The sequence below is a fragment of the Myxocyprinus asiaticus genome, chromosome 28 (genome assembly GCF_019703515.2).
Source record: "Myxocyprinus asiaticus isolate MX2 ecotype Aquarium Trade chromosome 28, UBuf_Myxa_2, whole genome shotgun sequence".
Lineage (NCBI taxonomy): Eukaryota > Metazoa > Chordata > Actinopteri > Cypriniformes > Catostomidae > Myxocyprinus > Myxocyprinus asiaticus.
The window spans coordinates 16,772,272-16,792,330 of NC_059371.1; the positions used below are offsets into that span (position 1 = coordinate 16,772,272).

Below are 20,059 nucleotides of genomic sequence, written 5' to 3' on the forward strand. Positions count from 1 at the left end.
GCTATTTATTTCTTCTCAGTTCTTCTCAAATGATTACATAATTTCAATGCAAATCAATCTTTAATGTCCAATTTTTTCTTTATTTGGTTAGTAGCCGTTTAATAAGCGGGATAATGTAAAGTCAGCCGATAGTTATCGCAAAATAATCCCCGTCAGGGTGACCAGGAACCACAGTGGGAGATTAAGAATCAAGTAAAAAATGATGCACAAGATTCAAATGTTTTTTTTTGTTTTTTTTTTGAATCTGTCAAAATGACAGACAGCATTTAGAATTATCTGTAAATGTTTCAAAATGAAACAGTAAATGATGTAGAATTTTCGATTAACACAACCCCTGGTTAAGACATGGAAAAACATGTTACCTTGGCAACACGACCATGTTCCAAACAGTCCTGAAGTTCTAATTTATCCATGCCAGAAGCACACAGAGGCCTGTAACAAAGCAAATTCATTTCAAACTTACATTATGTTGTCTCAAAAAGTACTGCTCTAAGTAGATTATCCTCAACATACTGTAAACAAAACACTTCAAGGGACAGTTCACACAAAAAATGAAAATTCTGTCCCTGAAATTTACTGACTGTCATGTTGTTCCAAACCCATATGACTTTCTCTCTTATTTGAAGCACAAAGGAAGAATTTGTTATGAATGATCGGCAGGGCTCAGTGATATGGCTACAAAAATCATATCTCAATATTTTTCAGCCTCTTGACAATATTTTATATATATCTTGATAATTATGTATTTGCTCTGAAATAGCTCAAAAGTGATTTTGTTTTAACCATACGAACCATCATTTCATCCATTGTAGCCAAGTATATTGAATATTTTAAAGACATTGAGTAAAAATCTATTTAAAAATAATAAAGGCATGTTTCCCCACAGTTTTTCACTAAATAAACACAAGGGAGAATGAGATTTAATCATTTTTAATACTGCACTTTTTATTGATATTTTGTATATAATGATACTTAGTACTTAGCATTATTTATTGTTATATATTTTTACTAAAAAAAAACTTTGTGAATGAACAATGTGTGCAAAAACTACTCCACATATTTTTTGGAACCCGGTTGAATATTGTATAAAACTAAATTATTACTGTGGGATGCAGTCAAGTTTACTATTTTAATATAATACTGAATTATCATTATTATTTTCAGAATTAGATTTGTTTTATATAAAAGTAATATATTTCTGTCCTATTTACAACACCTTCGCCTGGAGCATTTATTTTGTCTCTGAAAGTGCAGTGTGTAGTTTACAATGTCCCGCATCTGGTGAAACGCTGTCATCTCCCCCTTTTCTGTTATACTGTGCTGCCTTTGTACTGAAAATGTTTATAATAACTTGAAGAGGTTACTAATGTTTGGAATTGTGTGGATGCTTAAATCTGCAGTACTTTTCTTTCACAATGCATGTAAACTGCTCTGATAGCACTAACAATGCCCTGCATGTCATCAGATTATTCTGAAGTGTTTTGCAGTTTAATAATCACAGATGACCATATCACCATTTTTATGTTATTTTGATTAGTTGTGCAGCCCTAAAGGATTGTGAAATTAGTCTACTGATGTGCTCTTTATGAAACTTAATGGCCAAATAAAAAGCACATTAAAATCATTGCTATATTTACAATATTGCTTAATTTTATATTTTCAGCAAAATCATTGCGATTATATTGTGAATATTCAATATATCACCCATAAATACCTTAAAGACTTGGAATATGTCACATGGATTACGTTTATGATACTTTTGCATCCTTTTTTAAAGCTTGAAAGTTAATCACTATCCACTGACACTGTACTGAAAAGATCTACTGGGATATGAATAAAAAATTTGACTTTTGTGTTCCATAAAAAAAGCCAAAGGGGATTGGAATGACATAAGGGTGAATAAATAAAAAAATAAAATAATAAAATATGCTTGAACTTTCCCTTTAAAGCAAATATGGAGGTGTGCACAAATACCTCTTCATTCCTGGTAGGTTTCCCCAGAAATATCGAGCCCTGTGAGCAGCTGACACCTCAATGGCATCAATCATCACTGGATTACACTAAAGCATACAAGTTGAAATCAATTAGTCCACATAGACTCAAATCAAACCATCTCTACCAACAATAAATAAAAAGAGAGCACAAACCTCCAGGAATCGAGAGATATCTCTCTTATCATTGACGCTCATAGCGACCACATTCTCAAACATCCAGAAGAAAGGTCGATCTTCCCCTTCCTTTGGCTTCGCTTCACTCAAGAGGCGGTAAAACTCAAAAAACAGCCGACCAGTTCCCTCTAAACAAAGACAATACCATGTGGTGAATATGTACTTCAGTTTTAAATGAACTCTAGAAATGTAAAAATTAATAATAGAAATTAAATTAATAAATGACAGTTCTAAGAGTCCTGAATAAGCCACTCATGGTATTACAATATAATATGATATGATATGATATGATATGATATGATATGATATGATATGATATGATATGGTATGGTATGATATGATATGATATGATATGATATGGTATGGTATGATATGATATAAAAGATGAAGTCCAAGCGCTCGGATGATGATCATCCTGTGTGAAATGTTTTTTAAACCAATTTCAAACCAATAAACTAAACAAACTTTGGCATTAATTTGCATTTAATTTAAATCTCTGACCCTTTAGATTCTAGAAAATCTTTGTAGGGAAGTAGGGGCAACATTTTAGTTCTGATTGTTTCATGCAAAGCTTTAAAGAAAATGTAAATGTAAATATTTTCATGAAAAAAGCACTGCCACAGAGCAGACTAAAAACACTTTACATCATCACACCATTCCTATTCGTATGCCATGAAACAGCATGCAATCATTACAAAATGACTTGATCTAGAAGGGGCTTGTGTTTGTAAGAGAGAATGAGAGATATCCTTAATAAAAGAGTTGTGCAAGATAATGTCTTACCGTACAGACCTTTCCTGGCTGGGTTGACAATTGAAAGGTCATTACAGGGACTTCCACCAATCACCAAGTCGAAGGGCCCCCACTCAGCAATCTAGACAACAGAACAGCATCATCTGGTGTTAGCAGAGTTGCGCTATACACCAGAGGCGGACTGGCCATCAGGAGAACCGGGACTTTTCCCAGTGGGATGGCCGTGAAACGGGGACGTGATATGCCAAAGTGGGCCACGATATGATGAAGGGTAGCCACGAAACGGTGCCACGATATGCCAAAGGGGGCTGCGAAATACATGCAGAAGGGTACAACCCCCCCCCCCCCCACCACACTGTTTAAAAATAGTTGTTTAAATTCGAGCCCAACCGATATGGAATTTTTGAGACCGATACTGATTTTAGAGGGGGAAAATTCACCAATTATCGATATGGTGGCCGATATAGTTCATTTTTGTGCTGGAATGAAAACAGACCTTTTCTATGTGGATTGTGCACCGATTTTGCACCAATATTTCTCCGGACTAAATTACACCAACTCTCTGTTCCCACGTCTATCTGTCTGTGGATTACCAGCTTTCTGACGGACAGGCAGCAGCTTGTGAGACGGGTCATTCTGATTCTAATTCTGATTCTGAATATGACTATGCAAAGGTACTCAGAAGGCTGCTTTCTTAAATATTTTTAACCAAAGAATATTTGACATTATTATTATATATTTTCATCAAATTCTAGAAATGTACACTGAGAAAATAAATAATAAATAAAAATACAATAAATAGCTTATAAACATCAATACTGTATGTTCAGTATCAGTCAGTTGCTGACCATTTAAATAAAGAATAAATACAAATAAAATAAATAGCTAAATAAACATCAGTATACTGCTCGGTATACTGCAGACTTCAAAGGACGCTTCCTACCTAGCATGCAGCCTTCAAAATGAGACACAGCCAATGTATGAAAGTAGCTGTGTGATTGGCTAATTAGCTATAAACTCGTTGTCACGAAGAGTAAAAGATGGACCAGCATTGCGTCTCACCAACTAGGTAACAGCGAAGCGTGAAATCAACACTCAACAGACACAATCTACCACCGAAGGGTTGTCTGCTGAGCTGCAAAAAGATGCTCTGATGTTTACCTTTCAATCTGCTATATTACTTACTGCACTGACAAACTATAGCTGGCTAACAGCAAACAGACATGAGTGACATGGTTGTCAGGGACAGGGTTAACGTTATATTAGTTATATTGAAAAGGGAAAATGATGGGGTCATTGTTTATTAACTTTCCTGTATGTGGAATTAAAGGACGCCATGCAAGAAGCAGACGTGTGAGCGACGAGCTCTGCGCACTTTGCTAAATTTTTAATTATTTTCATGTTATAATCTGGTGAAATTTGATACACCCAGTTACACATTTGCTCTTTGAGGCAAAACATGGCAAAGAAGTCAAAATCCTCTGGCTCTGGAGACATCAAAAGACACTTACGTGTTCAGGATGAAAGCCCTGACAGGCCTACAGACCGGGGACTCGATTTGGATGGCGCGGCGGGAGAAGTGATCCAGCGTCAGTTGTCCAACATGTCGGTGATGCTGACAAAGGTTCTTGTGGACTTGGAGGATCTCGCTGTAATACGTCAATCGATTATGGTGATGCAAATAAAATTCTCTGAGTTAGTTACAAGAGTGACTGCTGTTGAGAGACTAATCGATTGTCTGGAATCTTCGGAGAGGGAATTAACCGCTAATCCGCCCGCAACCAAAGTTGATTTGGAACATCTCCTTGAAAAGCTTGAAGATCTTGAGAATACAGTGCATCCGGAAAGTATTCACAGCGCTTCACTTTTTCCACATTTTGTTATGTTACAGCCTTATTCCAAAATTGATTAAATTCATTATTTCCCTCAAAATTCTACAAACAATACCCCATAATGACAACGTGAAAGAAGTTATTTTGAAATCTTTGCAAATTTATTAAAAATAAAAAACGAAAAGAAAAAAAAATCACATGTACATAGGTATTCACAGCCTTTGCTCAATACTTTGTTGAAGCACCTTTGGCACCAATTACAGCCTCAAGTCTTTTTGAGTATGATGCTACAAGCTTGGCACACCTATTTTTGGGCAGTTTCTCCCATTCTTCTTTGCAGGACCTCTCAAGCTCCATCAGGTTGGATGGGAGCGTCAGTGCACAGCCATTTTCAGATCTCTCCAGAGATGTTCAATCGGGTTCAAGTCTGGGCTCTGGCTGGGCCACTCAAGGAAATTCACAGAGTTGTCCCGTAGCAACTCCTTTGTTACCTTGGCTGTGTGCTTAGGGTCGTTGTCCTGTTGGAAGATGAACCTTCGCCCCAGTCTGAGGTCCAGAGCGCTCTGGAGCATGTTTTCATCAAGGATGTCTCTGTACATTGCTGCATTCATCTTTCCCTCGATCCTGACTAGTCTCCCAGTTCCTGCCGCTGAAAAACATCCCCACAGCATATGATGCTGCCACCACCATGCTTCACTGTAGGGATGGTATTGTCCAGGTGATGAGCGGTGCCTGGTTTCCTCCAGACATGACGCTTGCCATTCAGGCCAAAGGGTTCAATCTTTGTTTCATCAGACCAGAGAATTTTGTTTCTCATGGTCTGAGAGTCCTTCAGGTGCCTTTTGGCAAACTCCAGGCGGGCTGTCATGTGCCTTTTACTGAGGAGTGGCTTCCGTCTGGCCACTCTACCATACAGGCCTGATTGGTAGAGTGCTGCAGAGATGGTTGTTCTTCTGGAAGGTTCTCCTCTCTCCACAGAGAAATGCTGGAGCTCTGTCAGAGTGACCATCGGGTTCTTGGTCACCTCCCTGACTAAGGCTCTTCTCCCCCGATCGCTCAGTTTGGCCGGGCGGCCAGCTCTGGGAAGAGTTCTGGTGGTTCCAAACTTCATCCATTTACGGATGATGGAGGCCACTGTGCTCATTGGGACCTTCAATGCTGCAGAAATGTTTCTGTACCCTTCCCCAGATCTGTGCCTCGATACAATCCTGTCTCGGAGGTCTACAGACAATTCCTTGGACTTCATGGCTTGGTTTGTGCTCTGACATGCACTGTTAACTGTGGGACCTTATATAGACAGGTGTGTGCCTTTCCAAATCATGTCCAATCAACTGAATTTACCACAGGTGGACTCCAATCAAGTTGTTGAAACATCTCAAGGATGATCAGTGGAAAGAGGATGCACCTGAGCTCAATTTTGAGTGTCATGGCAAAGGCTGTGAATACTTATGTCCATGTGATTTTTTTATTTTTTATTTTTTAATAAATTTGCAAAGATTTCAAACAAACTTCTTTCACATTGTCATTATGGGGTATTGTTTGTAGAATTTTGAGGAAAATCCATTTTGGAATAAGGCTGTAACATAACAAAATGTGGAAAAAGTGAAGCGCTGTGAGTACTTTCCGGATGCACTGTAGAAGCCGCAGGAATAACGTTCGAATTGTTGGAATTCCTGAGCATGAGGAGGGCAGAAATATGGTGAAATTCCTAGATGAGCTTTTCCCGAGTCTGCTCAACATAACAGGCCACAAGCTGGAAATCGAGTGAGCTCACAGAGTCCCAGCTCACAGATTTGCTGAGGGAGATAGGCCCCAATCGATTCTGGCCAGAATTCTGAAATCATCCGATAAAGATCTTGTGTTGCACCAGGCGAGGAGCAAAGGGAAGCTTTCTTGGAAGAACCATAATATTTTCTTGTTCCCGGACTTTGCGAGTTCGACAAGAGAGAAACGTGATCGGTTCAAGGAATGTAAGAAACTCTTACATCAGCGAAAGATTACTTTTGCTCTGATGTTTCCGGCCAAACTGAGAATAGAAACGAAGGATGGTCGCAAAGTATTTACATGTCCCAATCAGGCAATGTCTTTTATTGAATCAATGGGTGAGTAAACCATTGGGTGTTTCTCATGTGAGTGGGTCGACTCGCTGTACTTTGGCTTTTGAGGAAGCTGGGCGTCATTTTGGTTTCTTTTTTCTTTTTGCGTTGGCTCCGCCAAGCGGCTGAAGTTTGTTTTTTGAATAACACTTTTTCTTAAAGAAACTTTTGCATTGACGAAAGATTACTTTTGCATTGAAGTTCCCAGCCAGTTTGAGAGTGGACACTACGGATGACTGCAAAATATCTACATGCTCACACAAAGGATGTCTTTTATAAAGTTGACGGATTGTGTAAGTCATGGTATATACTTTTATGCGGCCCCAAGTGAATTGACTCGACTATCCGGGGAACCGGGATGCCGGTTTTGTTTCTTTTTGTTTTGGTTCCGCCTAGCGGCTGGAGCTTGTTCTATTGAATAACACTCCTTTGGAACAGCTGTGGATTAATTTGTTCGTTCTTCGTGCTTATTCCTCCTGCTGGCTGGAGTTTGTTTTGTTGAGTATTTTTACGGGACATTGAAATGATTACATAATCCGCTGAACTCATAACAGCCGGCTCACTGAACATTAGTTTGGCTGTCTGAGGAATCTGAACGGTTTTATATCAGCTGGAATTTGTTTTGTGGAAGATCACACCTTTGAGACAGTTCTGTGAATGAATGTACACGTTCCTTGTGTTCATTCTTCCTATTGGCTGGGGTTTATTTTATATTTAAAGTATTTTCTGTTGTGTAATTTTGCCTCACAAATTTGTGAGGCAAAATTGAGCAATCCGATGGCAAAGTTGTCGTGGGGGCTTGTGGGCGTTCATGGACCTTTTGAGTTTAGAGGGATTGTCGCCGGTTGGCGCGGTCATGCACGGGGTTAATGCGCACGTTTTTCTTTTTTCTGTTTGTTTTGTTCGGGGCGAAGTTCGGGGTTTGATTGTTTCACTAATGGGGAATGTGGTCTGTATAATTTTGTTTTTGACACACAATTTATTTTTCTATATGTCAAAATGTCAAATGTTAATATGAGTGTACTATCTCTCTCCACATGGAATGTAAATGGGTTGGGGCACCCCATAAATAGAAGGAAGGTTATTACTTTTCTTAAACGTAAGAAATATGATATAGTGTTTCTTCAAGAAACACATCTCTCCCCGAAGGAAGCTGAAAAATTTGGGAAGATATGGGGTGGACATGTTTTTTTTAGTACTGGCTCAAGTAAGAGCAAGGGAGTCATTATATTGATTAATAAACATCTACAATTCAAATGTCTCAAACAGACTAAAGATAAATTAGGGAGAGTCATTATTGTTTTAGCTGAAATTCAGGGGCAGTGGTTGATTTTGGCTAATATTTACGCACCTAACGCTGATGATCAGGGCTTTTTTATAGATTTTGAAGGGATGCTGCAAACCGCTGGCACCCCTCATGATATAATATTGGGAGGAGACTTTAATCTTTTGATGGCCTCAGTCCTTGATCACAGTGAAGCAAAAGTGTGCAAACCCCCTAGAGCAACGTTGACGCTTCACAGGATGTGTAAAAATCTTGGTCTTACGGATATTTGGAGACTTTTGAACCCATCTGGTATAGACTATAAACTTTTTTCATCAGTCCATAAGATTTATTCAAGATCCAAATCCCTAATTTCATCTGTTGTTGATTGCTCAATTGGAAATATCTTAGTCTCAGCTCATGCCCTGGTGAGTTTAGAGGTGTTGCCATATTCAGAGAAAAAGAAATCATATAATTGCCGCTTTAATGTGTCCCTTTTGCAAAATCCTGATTTCCAACAAATGTTAAAGACTGAAATCAATGTTTATATGGAGACTAACTGGTCCTCCGTATCCACTGTGGGCGTGGCTTGGGAGGCACTTAAGGCAGTTCTTAGGAGTCAGATCATACAGTATGCCTCATTCACCAAAGAATCCAAAGCACGAGAACTTGTGGAGTTGGCAGGAAATATTAAAAATGCAGAGGCAGAGCTAAAGCGGCATTTGTCATCTGATGGCCTCAGAGAATTGACCCGATTGAAATACAGATATAATAGTATTTTGGCGCGGAAAGTGGAGTTTTGGTTATTCAGGGCAAGACAGTCATACTTTGAGTCGGGGGACAAAGCAGGAAAACTTTTGGCTAGATATATAAAGCAGAGAGAGTCTTTTTCTACCATTCCCTCAGTGAAATCTGCTGGTGGCGAAATATTTGCCTCGGCCATTGATATTAATAATGCTTTTAAAGAATTCTACTCTGATCTCTATAGTTCCACGTCTTCGTCTACTGATGAAGATATTAGAAACTTTGTGGAACCATTAGATCTCCCTAAACTGACGACTGATCTCCCTGTAGATGTCCCCCACTCTTATTTTAAGCAATTTGATAGTATAGCGAAGGCCTTCATTTGGAATGGAAAGCGTCCCAGTTTACATTGCAACAAGTTACATAGGCCGATTGACAAAGGTGGGCTAAGCCTACCCAAGATTTTGTTTTATTATTATGAGTTCGGTCTCAGACATTTAACTCATTGGTCACTTCCACCAGAGAGAGCCGCTCCCTGGTTTGGAATTGAACAGAAAGTTAGTGCCCCTATTTTACTATTACAAAGCCTTTTTATTAAACTAATTGGAGAAGTTAAGTCGCACCCCATTATCTCACATATGCACGCGCTATGGACTAAAGTGTCCAGAGTGTTTAATTCAGACATTTATTTAAATGTTGCCTCAAGCATATGGCTAAACCGAAAGTTGCGTATTGGTGAGCCCCCTTTCTCTTGGTCAGAGTAGATTGAGAGGGGTGTTAATACACTTGGTGACCTATATGAGAGTGGTGGGTTGAGATTGTTTGAAAATTTGGTCCAACATTTCAGGATTACTAGATCTCAGTTCTTCAGGTACTTACAGCTGCGCCACCTGCTTTGTACTATTTTCTGGAGTAGCATACACCCCTCTAAAAGGGCAGATACTCTAGAAGTGGTGATTACTGCTTTTGGAAAAGGTCATGAGGCATCAGTGTATTACTCCCTGTTAATTCAGAGTCTGGGGGATGGAGCTTCAACTTCTCTCAAGAGATTATGGGAGAGAGATTTTAATTTGGTATTGGAGGAGGGAGTGTGGTCTAAGATTCTAAAAAACGTAAAGTCTACATCTAGAGATTCGAGGGTGCGTCTGATGCATTTTAAGATTCTGAATTGATTATATTGGACCCCCTCTAGATTGTATAGTCTTAAAGACACACCCACCTGCTGGCGATGCCAATCAGAAGACGGGGACACAACCCATGATTTTTGGGGATGTGTTAAAATACAGGAATTTTGGTTAAAGATTCAGGGATTTATGTGTGATGTGTTGGACACAAGGTTTTCATTTTGCCCCAGACTCTGCATTTTGGGTGATGGGGAAGTCATACATTTTGGGGATAGCCACTTGAGAGGTTGCGTCATGGTGGGAGTTATGGTGGTCAGGCGAATAATACTCAGGGGGTGGAAGACGGCTGGGGCACCCTCGTTTCGGGAGTGCTGTGGGGAGATGAGCGAGGTTGTGGCATTTGTGGAGGCAATCTTCAGAAGGTTAGGAAAGTTGGATTTGTTTAATAGGAAGTGGGGTGGATATTTGGATTTTTTGGAGGGTTCTCGGGAAGGGGCAGTGGAGAGGGATTTTTGATTTTCACTCTTGCTTTTTGAAAGTATTTATTTTTTTTGTTTCTAATTTTTTGCTATAATTGTAAGAGGCCAATGTAATGCGTGTTTGTGTCGGGTGGGGGGGGTGGGGGTGTTCGGGGGGAAGGGTTTAATTTATATATCTGATTCCGTATTTTATGTTGTGTCTATTGGTTTTTTTATGAATGGAATCAATAAAAATGTTAGTAACAAAACAAAACAAAAACTTTCCAGTATGTATTTCACAAACTAGTTAGCAACTTACCAAGAAGAGACTGCTCAACTCAGCACCGCCTAACTCCGCCCTGTCTACAGAGCCACCGTCAGCTCAGAGTCAGCTCTATAAACAGTGGAGTCGGAGCGCGCTCTGCTGGACAAACTACGTAATGACACCAATTCTAAAGCATTGTTTTCTGCATTATATGTTCTGAAAAAAAGTTTTTATATCTGCGCATATCGGTAAAATATACGCCGATACCGATATATCGTGAAAGGATAATATCGGCAGACCGATATATCAGTCGGGCACCAGATTAAATTATAATTTTTTAGGGGTGGGACTACTTTTGCAGGCAAATTATTTTCTAGTTATTAGTCATCGACATAATTCATATGCTCATATTTTTCTCTGTGAACAAAGTCCTTCTCTTGTTGCTTTGCGACTATCATTTAAACCGGGTGTACATGGTCCCAACAAGAGTTATTGAATAAAAGAAATATTGAATAAAACTTTGCACAGGAAAGATTAGTAAGGGATTCTAACATGTATAAATATTTTATCATTGGCATTCTTTGAATGAATGACTACTTTTACTGGCTTTAAACATTAAAGAACATGTCGTGCTAGATTCAGGTCCTTAAGTCGATAAGGAATCTCCCTATCTGAACATATTGTATCTATCTAAGTAATTCCTTTGCTTTAAATCTGAAGTTAGCTATTAGTGTAATTACGGTCACTGAGCCATGGAGGTCATAAATGGCATTTAATGAGACATTCCAGATGTTCCACTCAGTCCAGAGGCTAAAGGTAACCCATGTACGTGCAAACACGCATTCTTCAGACTGCCTCAGGGAATGGCCTAAATGTCTTTGCCATTGTCACCAGGGTCCAATAAACACTCACCAATCACCAAATACAAGCAAAAATTGGCTTTGTTGAGTTACTTACTTAATAAGGAATTTCAACATAATACATAATGTCGAATTGTAAGAATGACCTTCGCTGGTGTAAGTGATGTAAGTGATTTGAATCAAACACCAAAAAGATTTACTAAAGAAAAATATGTTACGACTCGCACATCTTCTAATGACTTTTGCCTCGTCTAACGACTTCCAAAAAAATGTATCAACAAGTTGATCTACAATGCTTAGGGGAAAATCACTATGAATAAATTGCGGCTAGTAAAAATTTTATGAACTGTCTGCGTTAGTTTAGCACCCGATTCACAAAAGAAATTATGCAGATCAGGCAACGGTGCAATCGCACCCACAAAATCTGTGCTGAATGCAATTTACATGGCGCAATTATTATGTGCCGGGAATGTACAGCATCATCCCACTATTCTGTGATCCAGACACCTGAATCATCTCTAACGTGCCAAAAGCGCGCTTAACTACACCACGCATCTCAACATATTCTAGATTATATGATCAATAAGAAATGTACACAAACATCACTTTTAATTTGATCAAATTCAGTTTACCTCCTGCTTTCCTCGGGCATTAATACCACGATGTTTATTGCACTGGGCAAACAGCACAGAGTTTTGTGAATAAAGCTCAAACTTAACGAGCCTAATTTTTGTACAAAGCAGGTGTGTTTGCTTGGAAATTAATAACAATTTCTTAATTTAAATACTCAAGATGCAGCACAATTTGAGCGCTTATTGCGCCCGGTTCAACGAGATTGCAGGTGGTTAGTTAATAAATGTTTGTGCTGAAATAATGCACAAAAGTGCTGCAAATATTTAGTGAATTTGCCTCTTAAAGTTTCTTTTTCCTGCAGAACCCAATTTGGCTACATATGTGGAATATTACATTTTTTCATTAAGATTAAAAAAAAATATTAGGAACAAAATCCTACTTAAAGGTGCACTCAGTAATTCTAATCCAATAAATCTTTTGTCAAATTCTGCAAATATCTCCTCACAGTCTGCTAGCTGTCCGTTCTGTGGGTGGGCTGAAAAAAAATCTAGTATTTGTACACAGCCCTGGCACTGTAAATGGGACAAAAACAAAGTGGATTGGACCGATGCACACAACACTACTCCAGCCAATCAGCAACAGGGGGTGGCTCTTGCATGTGCACAGGATGGGGGGTGGGGGCAGAGTGAGTGGGAATTTCATTAGAAGAGTGACGGCAAATCTGGCTTATGCAAACTTTCTAAAATCCAAGGAGGACAAATTGCTGAGAAACAGACCAAGAGAAAAAGGTCGAATATAAACTAAAAAAGAAGGATTATGATAAGTCGAGTGCTAGGAGCCACGTCAACATCGGCGAGGCTTTTCAGCAGTGGAGAGACCTCTGAGAGTTAAAAATAATTAATTTGCGTGCATGAATTTTGGGGGGCAGAGTTTCTTAAGGAGTACTGAAGGGAGGGGTGTGCTATGTCACAAATATGAAAGGAAAAAACAGCTAAAATATTTCATTGTCATTAAGAAACATACACATCTTTAAATAAAAATAATTCAAAATATAGTTTCATGGTCTGTAAGTCATCTTTAAGGTCTGTAAATTTTCTTAATTCACTTGCCATTGGCAGGTGTGGCAAAACGTTAATATTGGTTCTTGGACCCTGCTTGGCACATCTGTTTGTGTCAATGAGAAAGCATATCTGCAGCTGGACTCTTTTCAGGCCATCTCATTCTTTGGGTGTTTCATAAATAACCCTATCTAGGGCCCCAAAACTTCCCTCCAATATATCCCTTCTCTCTTTGCTTCATAGCAAGAGCCCATTGACTTGCCCCTCTTGCCACTCCCATGCAATCCAGCCTTGGAACAACAATGGAGGAGTGAGTGAGTGAGTGATTGAGTGGGAGGGTGAGGTGGTGAATGGATGAATCAGGGAGAGGGGATTTAGGAAGGAAGAAAGCTCCTTTGTGATTCATCACTAAAGGCTTAAGACAACTTAAGAAGCTGTTCTCCCCATGAGTGTTTGAATTTGAGCAAGAGAGATAATGGAAGTCAAACAGAAACTTAGAGGTGTGACTACAAAGAGCTGACTCAGGTGAGGTGATTAACCTTATCAAGCGCTGTTGGAACAAGTAACACGCTACTAAATAAATAATCTCTGGCCAGGTGTATGTCTATGAGGTTGATGGCGCCAATACTTGTTAGTATTGCTTACGTACTTGTACTTGTTAGTCACAAACAAAATATACACTTACTCCAGACCATGTGTAAATCGTGCGTAAGACATTCGAATGTGTTGTGTTCTTTCAGACAAACTGCTATGACCACATTTTGATAGAAGTGAAATTAAACAAGTGATGAAAAAATAAACTAATAATTAAATGAGCGAAATTAACATTATAAAAAGAAAAAAAAAAGCTTAGAGAACGTTTCTTTTCTGCTTGCATTTATTTTTTTCAAAGTATAGTTTTTTCCCAACTCTGCTTATCATTTTTCCAGCAAAAGATCTTGACATGTTGTACAAGGTTCATGGAAAGGCGCAGTTTGCGTTTGATTATTTCACGAAAAAATAAATAAATAAACAATATCCTCTAATGTGACTGGTTGGACATTTTTTTTATATGAGCTCAATAATTTAGGTTTCATAATTTAGTATAGGCATCGCTGAAATCACGTTCAGTTGATAACTTATGGTCAATGGTAATGCTGTTAAACCCATAAATAAGCACATTGCGAGCAGTTGTATACACATTACAATTGAAGACCAAAAAAAGAAAAAAACCCGCACAATGTCGTAGTGCAAGTAAATCTGTAATATCTTTCTGTAAGACCTTCTTCATGCATTCTACCAATTTCTTGAAAGATTTTGCATGTTGCAAGGGAATTGTATTACTGTACATTCTTGGATTTACTCAAGAAGCCATTTTACGCATAAATTACACCGAATTTTTTTGTTTATTTATGACATTTTCATGAATGAGGCCCACTGAAATAAGGCATACATGTATTTGTGAGTAACAACTATTTTTACTAGGTTAATAAAAAATAAGATTATTTATGAATTGCAATAAAACTGGCCTCAGACTTTGACAATCATTAAATTGCTTGCAGTAAAGAGTTCAAAAATAGCTTGTGATGTGGAGGCGGGTTGGGGTCCATAATTGTAAACTCAATAAATAAACCAAACAGCAAGGCTTGCCACATCAAATACTCACTGTCACAAATCATTGGTCAATAAGCATTTTGGTTAAATTTTAGGACAAAACATATAGTATTACATTAAAATGTACACAAAACCTTATCAATTTCTCAATTTGCATTGATCTGCTTGAGTGCTACAACACACAAAGAGATTAGAGGGATAGTTCATCTAAAATGAAAATTCTGTCATTTACTCATGTTCATGTGAGGCAGAATGTTAACCTGAGTCGCAATTCACTTTCATTGTATGGAGAGGAGAAAAAAAAAAATTGAAAGTCAATGGTGACTGAGGCTAACATTTGTCTAACATCATTCCGTGTTCTACGGAAGAAAGAAAGTCATATGAGTTTGGAACAACATAATGGTGAGAAATTATGACAAAATTTTAATATCCTTTTAAGACATTTATGGGTTCAATATTTACAGCAGACATAAAGAGGCAGATGACTCACATTTTTTCTGGTAATGCAGCGAACATCATGCACATACTGGATTTTTCCTTCATGCCGGACAACTCCAACTGAAATGGAGTCCTCACACACTTCTGATGCAATGTACATATCTACCTTGAAGCCTAAGTCTCGAAGAACCAGATAACCTACAAATTTACAGACATATAAAACATTCATAGTTAGAGTGTTTAATAACAGTATATGGCCATGTACACACGACAAAGGTTTGGGAGTGACAAACGCATTTAAATGTTAATTTAAATTCCACGTGTGTACGGAGTACAGGAGCTAGAAAATTTCATAGAGGCGTGTAATAATAAGCTATATACATTGCATTCAGAAAGTATTCAGACCCTTTAATTTTTTCACAATTTGTTATGTTGCAGCCCTATGCTAAAATGCTATAAAAAATTCATATCAATATACACACCATACCCCATAATGACAAAGAAAAAACTGACTTTTGATAATTTTGCACATTTATTAAAAATAAAAAACTGAAATAACAAATTGACCTAAGTATTCAGACCCTTTGCTATGACACTTGAAAGCTCAGGTGCATCCCATTTCTCTGGATCATCTTTGAGATGTTTCTACACTTTGTCCACCTGTGGCAAATTCAATTGATTGGACATGATTTGGAAAGGCACACACCTGTCTATATAAGATCTCACAGCTGAAAATGCATATCAGAGCAAAAACCAAGCCATGAGGTCAAAGGAACGGCCTATAGAGCTCAGAGATAGGATTGCGTCTATGCACAGATCTGGGGAAGGCTACAAAAAAAAAATCGGCTGCATTGACGGTTCCCAAGAGCACAGTGGTCTCCATAATACTTAAATGGAAGAAGTTTGGAACAACCAGGACTTTAGCTAGAGCTGAACACCTGGCCAAACTGAGCGATCGGGGCAGAAGGGCCTTGGTTAGAGAGGTGACCAAGAACTCGATGGTCACTCTGGTTGAGCTCCAGAGATCATGTGTGGAGATGGGAGACAACCATCACTGCAAAACTCCACCGATCTGGGCTTTATGGCAGAGTGGCCAGACGGAAGCCTCCTCAGTGCAAGACACATGAAAGCCTGTTTGGAATTTGCAAAAAAGTACCTAAAGGACTTTCAGACTGTGAGAAACTGTGAGAAGATTGGACTGTTTGGCCTCAATTCCAAGCATCATGTCTGGGAGGAAACCAGGCACCACTCATCACCTGCGCAATACCATCCCAATGGAAAAGCATGGTGGTGGTAGCATCATGCTGTGGGGGTATTTTCAGCAGCAGAAACTGGGGGACTGGTCAGGGTTGAAGCTGAATGCAGCAAAATACAGAGATATCCTTAATGAAAACCTGGTCCAGAATGCTCAGGACCTCAGACTGGGCCGATGGTTCACCTTCCAACAGGACAATCACCCTAATCACGCAGCCATGACAGCACAAGAAAGACTTAGTGACAACTCTGTGAATGTCCTTGAGTGGCCCAGCCAGAGCCTGGACTTGAACGCAATTGAACATCTCTGGAGACTTTAAAATGGTTGTCCACCGACGGTCCCCATCCAACCTGACAGAGCTTGTGAGGATCTGCAGAGAAGAATAGCAGAAAATCCCCAAATCCAGGGGTACAAAGCTTGTCGCATCATGCCCCAAAAAGACTTGACGCTGTAATCACTGCCAAAGGTGATTCAACTAAGTACTGAGTTAAGGGTCTGAATACTTATGTCAATATGATATTTCAGTTTTTTCTTTTTTAATAAATTTGCAAAGCTATAAAAAATCAGTTTTTTGCTTTGTCATTATGGGGTATGGAGTATAGATTGATGTGAGAAAAAAATTATTGAAATGTAAGTGAAATGTAGTTTGAAACTTTAAAAAACGCATCTCAAGACCCCCGCACTCTGTTCCGCCCAACTGTCTTAGACCAGCTGTTGGTTTGTTGCCTGTACAGCTGGAGTTGTGCTGACTGCACCCTACTGATTGTGAGTTGCAATTACAATGAAAAAGCAACATTCAAAGCATGATTTATATTTTGCTTTTCAATTTGTAAACAAAATATGAGTGAACGCAATGGTCACGGACCACACTGTGGTGCTTATAGCATCTTCCTTTAATAACTGACCAAAGAAAAGTCAAAATGCAAATAGTATATTAGTATTACCACTGCGATGCAAATAGCATCTGCCTTTAATAACTAGCCACACAGAAGCTGAAGGCACCTGATCATATTATTGACTTCCATAAACAACCAATGGTAAAAATTTCATTGCAAAAGATGAATAAAGAAATGCAAAGAGACATCCATTCACCTGTAGCAATGCCATCAAACAATGATAACACTCTTATTGGACGTCTCTGCTCTGCTGGGACTGCAGGGTAACTTTTTGGACTTTCCTAGAAAGTAAATATATAAACAGAGGCATAACTAAACATTTACAGTTTTAGAAACATAGAATTTCCCTCTTTGTTGAGAGCTAATGTAAGACTTACAAACTCCTGTCCATTGTCATTGACAAAGAACTCCTGTAGTTTCACACTCCAGTCATGGCGTTTCTTTAATACGCCATATGGCAGCAGAGGCTGACACATGTAACAGCGCCATGGGTCTAGATCACGAGCGCTGTTAGCTGCTCCTGCGCCCACTAATATATCCAGACAGTCCACACAGAAACACCTGCAGGCAAAGACAGAGGCTGTTAAGAGCGCTGACCAAACACAATCTTAAAATTTCATACTTTAAAAACATAGATTTTTTTCTTTTTAGCAGTCCAATGTGTCATCTTCTGGCACAAACAATGACTTGAGTTTGGAGCAGGGACTATTATAAGCATTTAAGCCAAGAACTGACTATAGTTTGCCTTAAAAATAGCAGATGGTGGGTTCTAGTGGTGCAGAAATGGTCCACTTCAGTTTTTAAAAAAGAAAATGCTGAGGAAGAGAAAATAAGGCAAACATCTGAAGGGTTCAGAGAATGAGAGCTGGTGGAGTGGGGTAATGCTGGCAGTTATGGAAGTGAAGAGTAATAAATGCTGAGATGTTAAAAGAATGAAATGTGAGACTGAGAAAGATAGCGAGACATGAAAGAATGAGTACGTGAGAATCATTTGATTTCGTACTGTACCTGCAGCAGTTTGCATTTCCACAGAGCAGCACCTCTCTACCCCCACAACACACGGTGCAGTACGACTGGTAGCCATCGTCGTCATACATGTAGGAGATCTCTAAATAAACATCCTAACACATGCAAAAACATACTTGTAAATAACTTGCAGCCATGTGTCTTCCATTTTTAAAGCCGCAAAATGCGTAGTTGACTTAAAGTGGGTTTCAAGAGTCCACATCTGGGATTTAAAATGGAAATAAACAAAGTTTGGGGATTTTTAAATTTCAAATAATGAAACGTTATGATGTACAATGAATAATACTTATTTAAGATTCTGCATTTCTATCACTAATCAAACAAGCAAATTGGTGAGATTGACCATTTTAACTCCTTTTTACACAAGATCAGATTTTCTTGCTTCCACTGAAGCACACATTCTCAAATCATGTTGAGATTACATTGATCATCAGGTTTTGCACAAATTTGTGGAGTCCATGCCAGCTCGAGTGCATGCTGTCATTTTTAGCAAAAAGAGGACATACCAAATCCTAAACAATTTTGAAATGCAAGTAAATATTCAATTCAACTTTTCACTCTCATAGAATAATTGTTTAACTAAAACTGCACAACAAACTCTATTACATTAGAAAAATGCATGTTTCTTGAAAAATAATGTAACAGGATAATTCAGTGATGTGGAATTTATAGATCCATATCACTTCATTAATCACCATGAGGTAATCAATAATACTGGTAATAATAATACAATACTGGAGTCCAGGTGTTGGGATTGAGTTCAAGTATTGTTGTTTGACACTTTCAAGTGCAATCATGTCAGCACGTGTTGGAGCACCAGGTTCCCAGACTCTCGGGTTATGTTGTGATGCATGACAGTTGATTGGGGCAGATAAGAAGGTCAACCTTCAGTTACCTTGCAGGTTAGGCAAAGGCCTCCTTCAAACAGTGGATGGAAGGTTGCCACTCTAGTCTTTCCACAGGAGAGGCAGAACTCTGAAACAAAGAGCAGGAGAAAGTTAAGCGAACAAGGATCAGTTAAATTTGAGAGTCAGTCAGGCCTGTCTGTCAAATTTTCTGTATGCAACTGAACACAACAGTCTGGTTCTGGAAGTACAAATCCCATTCATTTTATACATAAAGAACAATAATGTATAAACCTTTTGACATTGGCCTACCATGAGCTCTGAGATTGTTAAGTGATGATATATGCTTCTGTAGAAACCGTCCTGGTTACTTGCGTAACCTCCATTCCCTGATCACTCTAGGGGTCACTCTTGGGAGCCCGAGACACCTCTGGTCTTTGATAAAAGGCCAATGAATATTGGCAAGTGGTATTTGCATACCACTCCCCCGGACATACGGGTATAAAAGGAGCTGGCATGCAACCACTCATTCAGGTTTTGTGCTGAGGAGCCGAGACAAGGTCCCAGCTATTTCAGCGGGTAGTTCAGCGTTGTGGAAGGAGAGACACAACGTCTCGTTCCCTTCATCAGGAAACGGAGGTTACGCAAGTAAACAGGACGTTCCCTATCTGTCACTCACTCGACGTTGTGTCGATGTAGTGACACTAGGGGTCCCTATACGAAACGCTGCAACTGGCTGAACTGTGTTACGTGAACTGGCAGTGTGTGACAGGCAGACCACTGTGTGTCTCGTAGCCAGCGCACCAGGCCG

The 20,059-nt window shown here is 39.1% G+C and overlaps 2 protein-coding genes across 2 annotated transcripts in view; one reads left to right on the plus strand and one right to left on the minus strand.

The window, feature by feature from the left end:
- Window positions 1-20,059, plus strand: part of LOC127419409 (F-box only protein 6-like) — a 312,359-nt gene that overhangs the window by 88,049 nt on the left and 204,251 nt on the right. The window lies entirely within an intron of this gene.
- The window catches only part of LOC127419398 (DNA (cytosine-5)-methyltransferase 3B-like), a 71,362-nt gene that overhangs the window by 2,305 nt on the left and 48,998 nt on the right, over window positions 1-20,059 (minus strand). Inside the window, exons 12-20 of the mRNA XM_051660738.1 lie at window positions 19,299-19,378; window positions 18,386-18,498; window positions 17,755-17,938; window positions 17,574-17,658; window positions 15,279-15,424; window positions 2,952-3,042; window positions 2,148-2,296; window positions 1,975-2,060; window positions 363-432 (exon numbers count right to left, since the gene is read on the minus strand). Of these exons, the coding sequence (XP_051516698.1) occupies window positions 363-432; window positions 1,975-2,060; window positions 2,148-2,296; window positions 2,952-3,042; window positions 15,279-15,424; window positions 17,574-17,658; window positions 17,755-17,938; window positions 18,386-18,498; window positions 19,299-19,378 (1,004 nt within the window). The remainder of the gene's footprint in view (window positions 1-362; window positions 433-1,974; window positions 2,061-2,147; window positions 2,297-2,951; window positions 3,043-15,278; window positions 15,425-17,573; window positions 17,659-17,754; window positions 17,939-18,385; window positions 18,499-19,298; window positions 19,379-20,059) is intronic.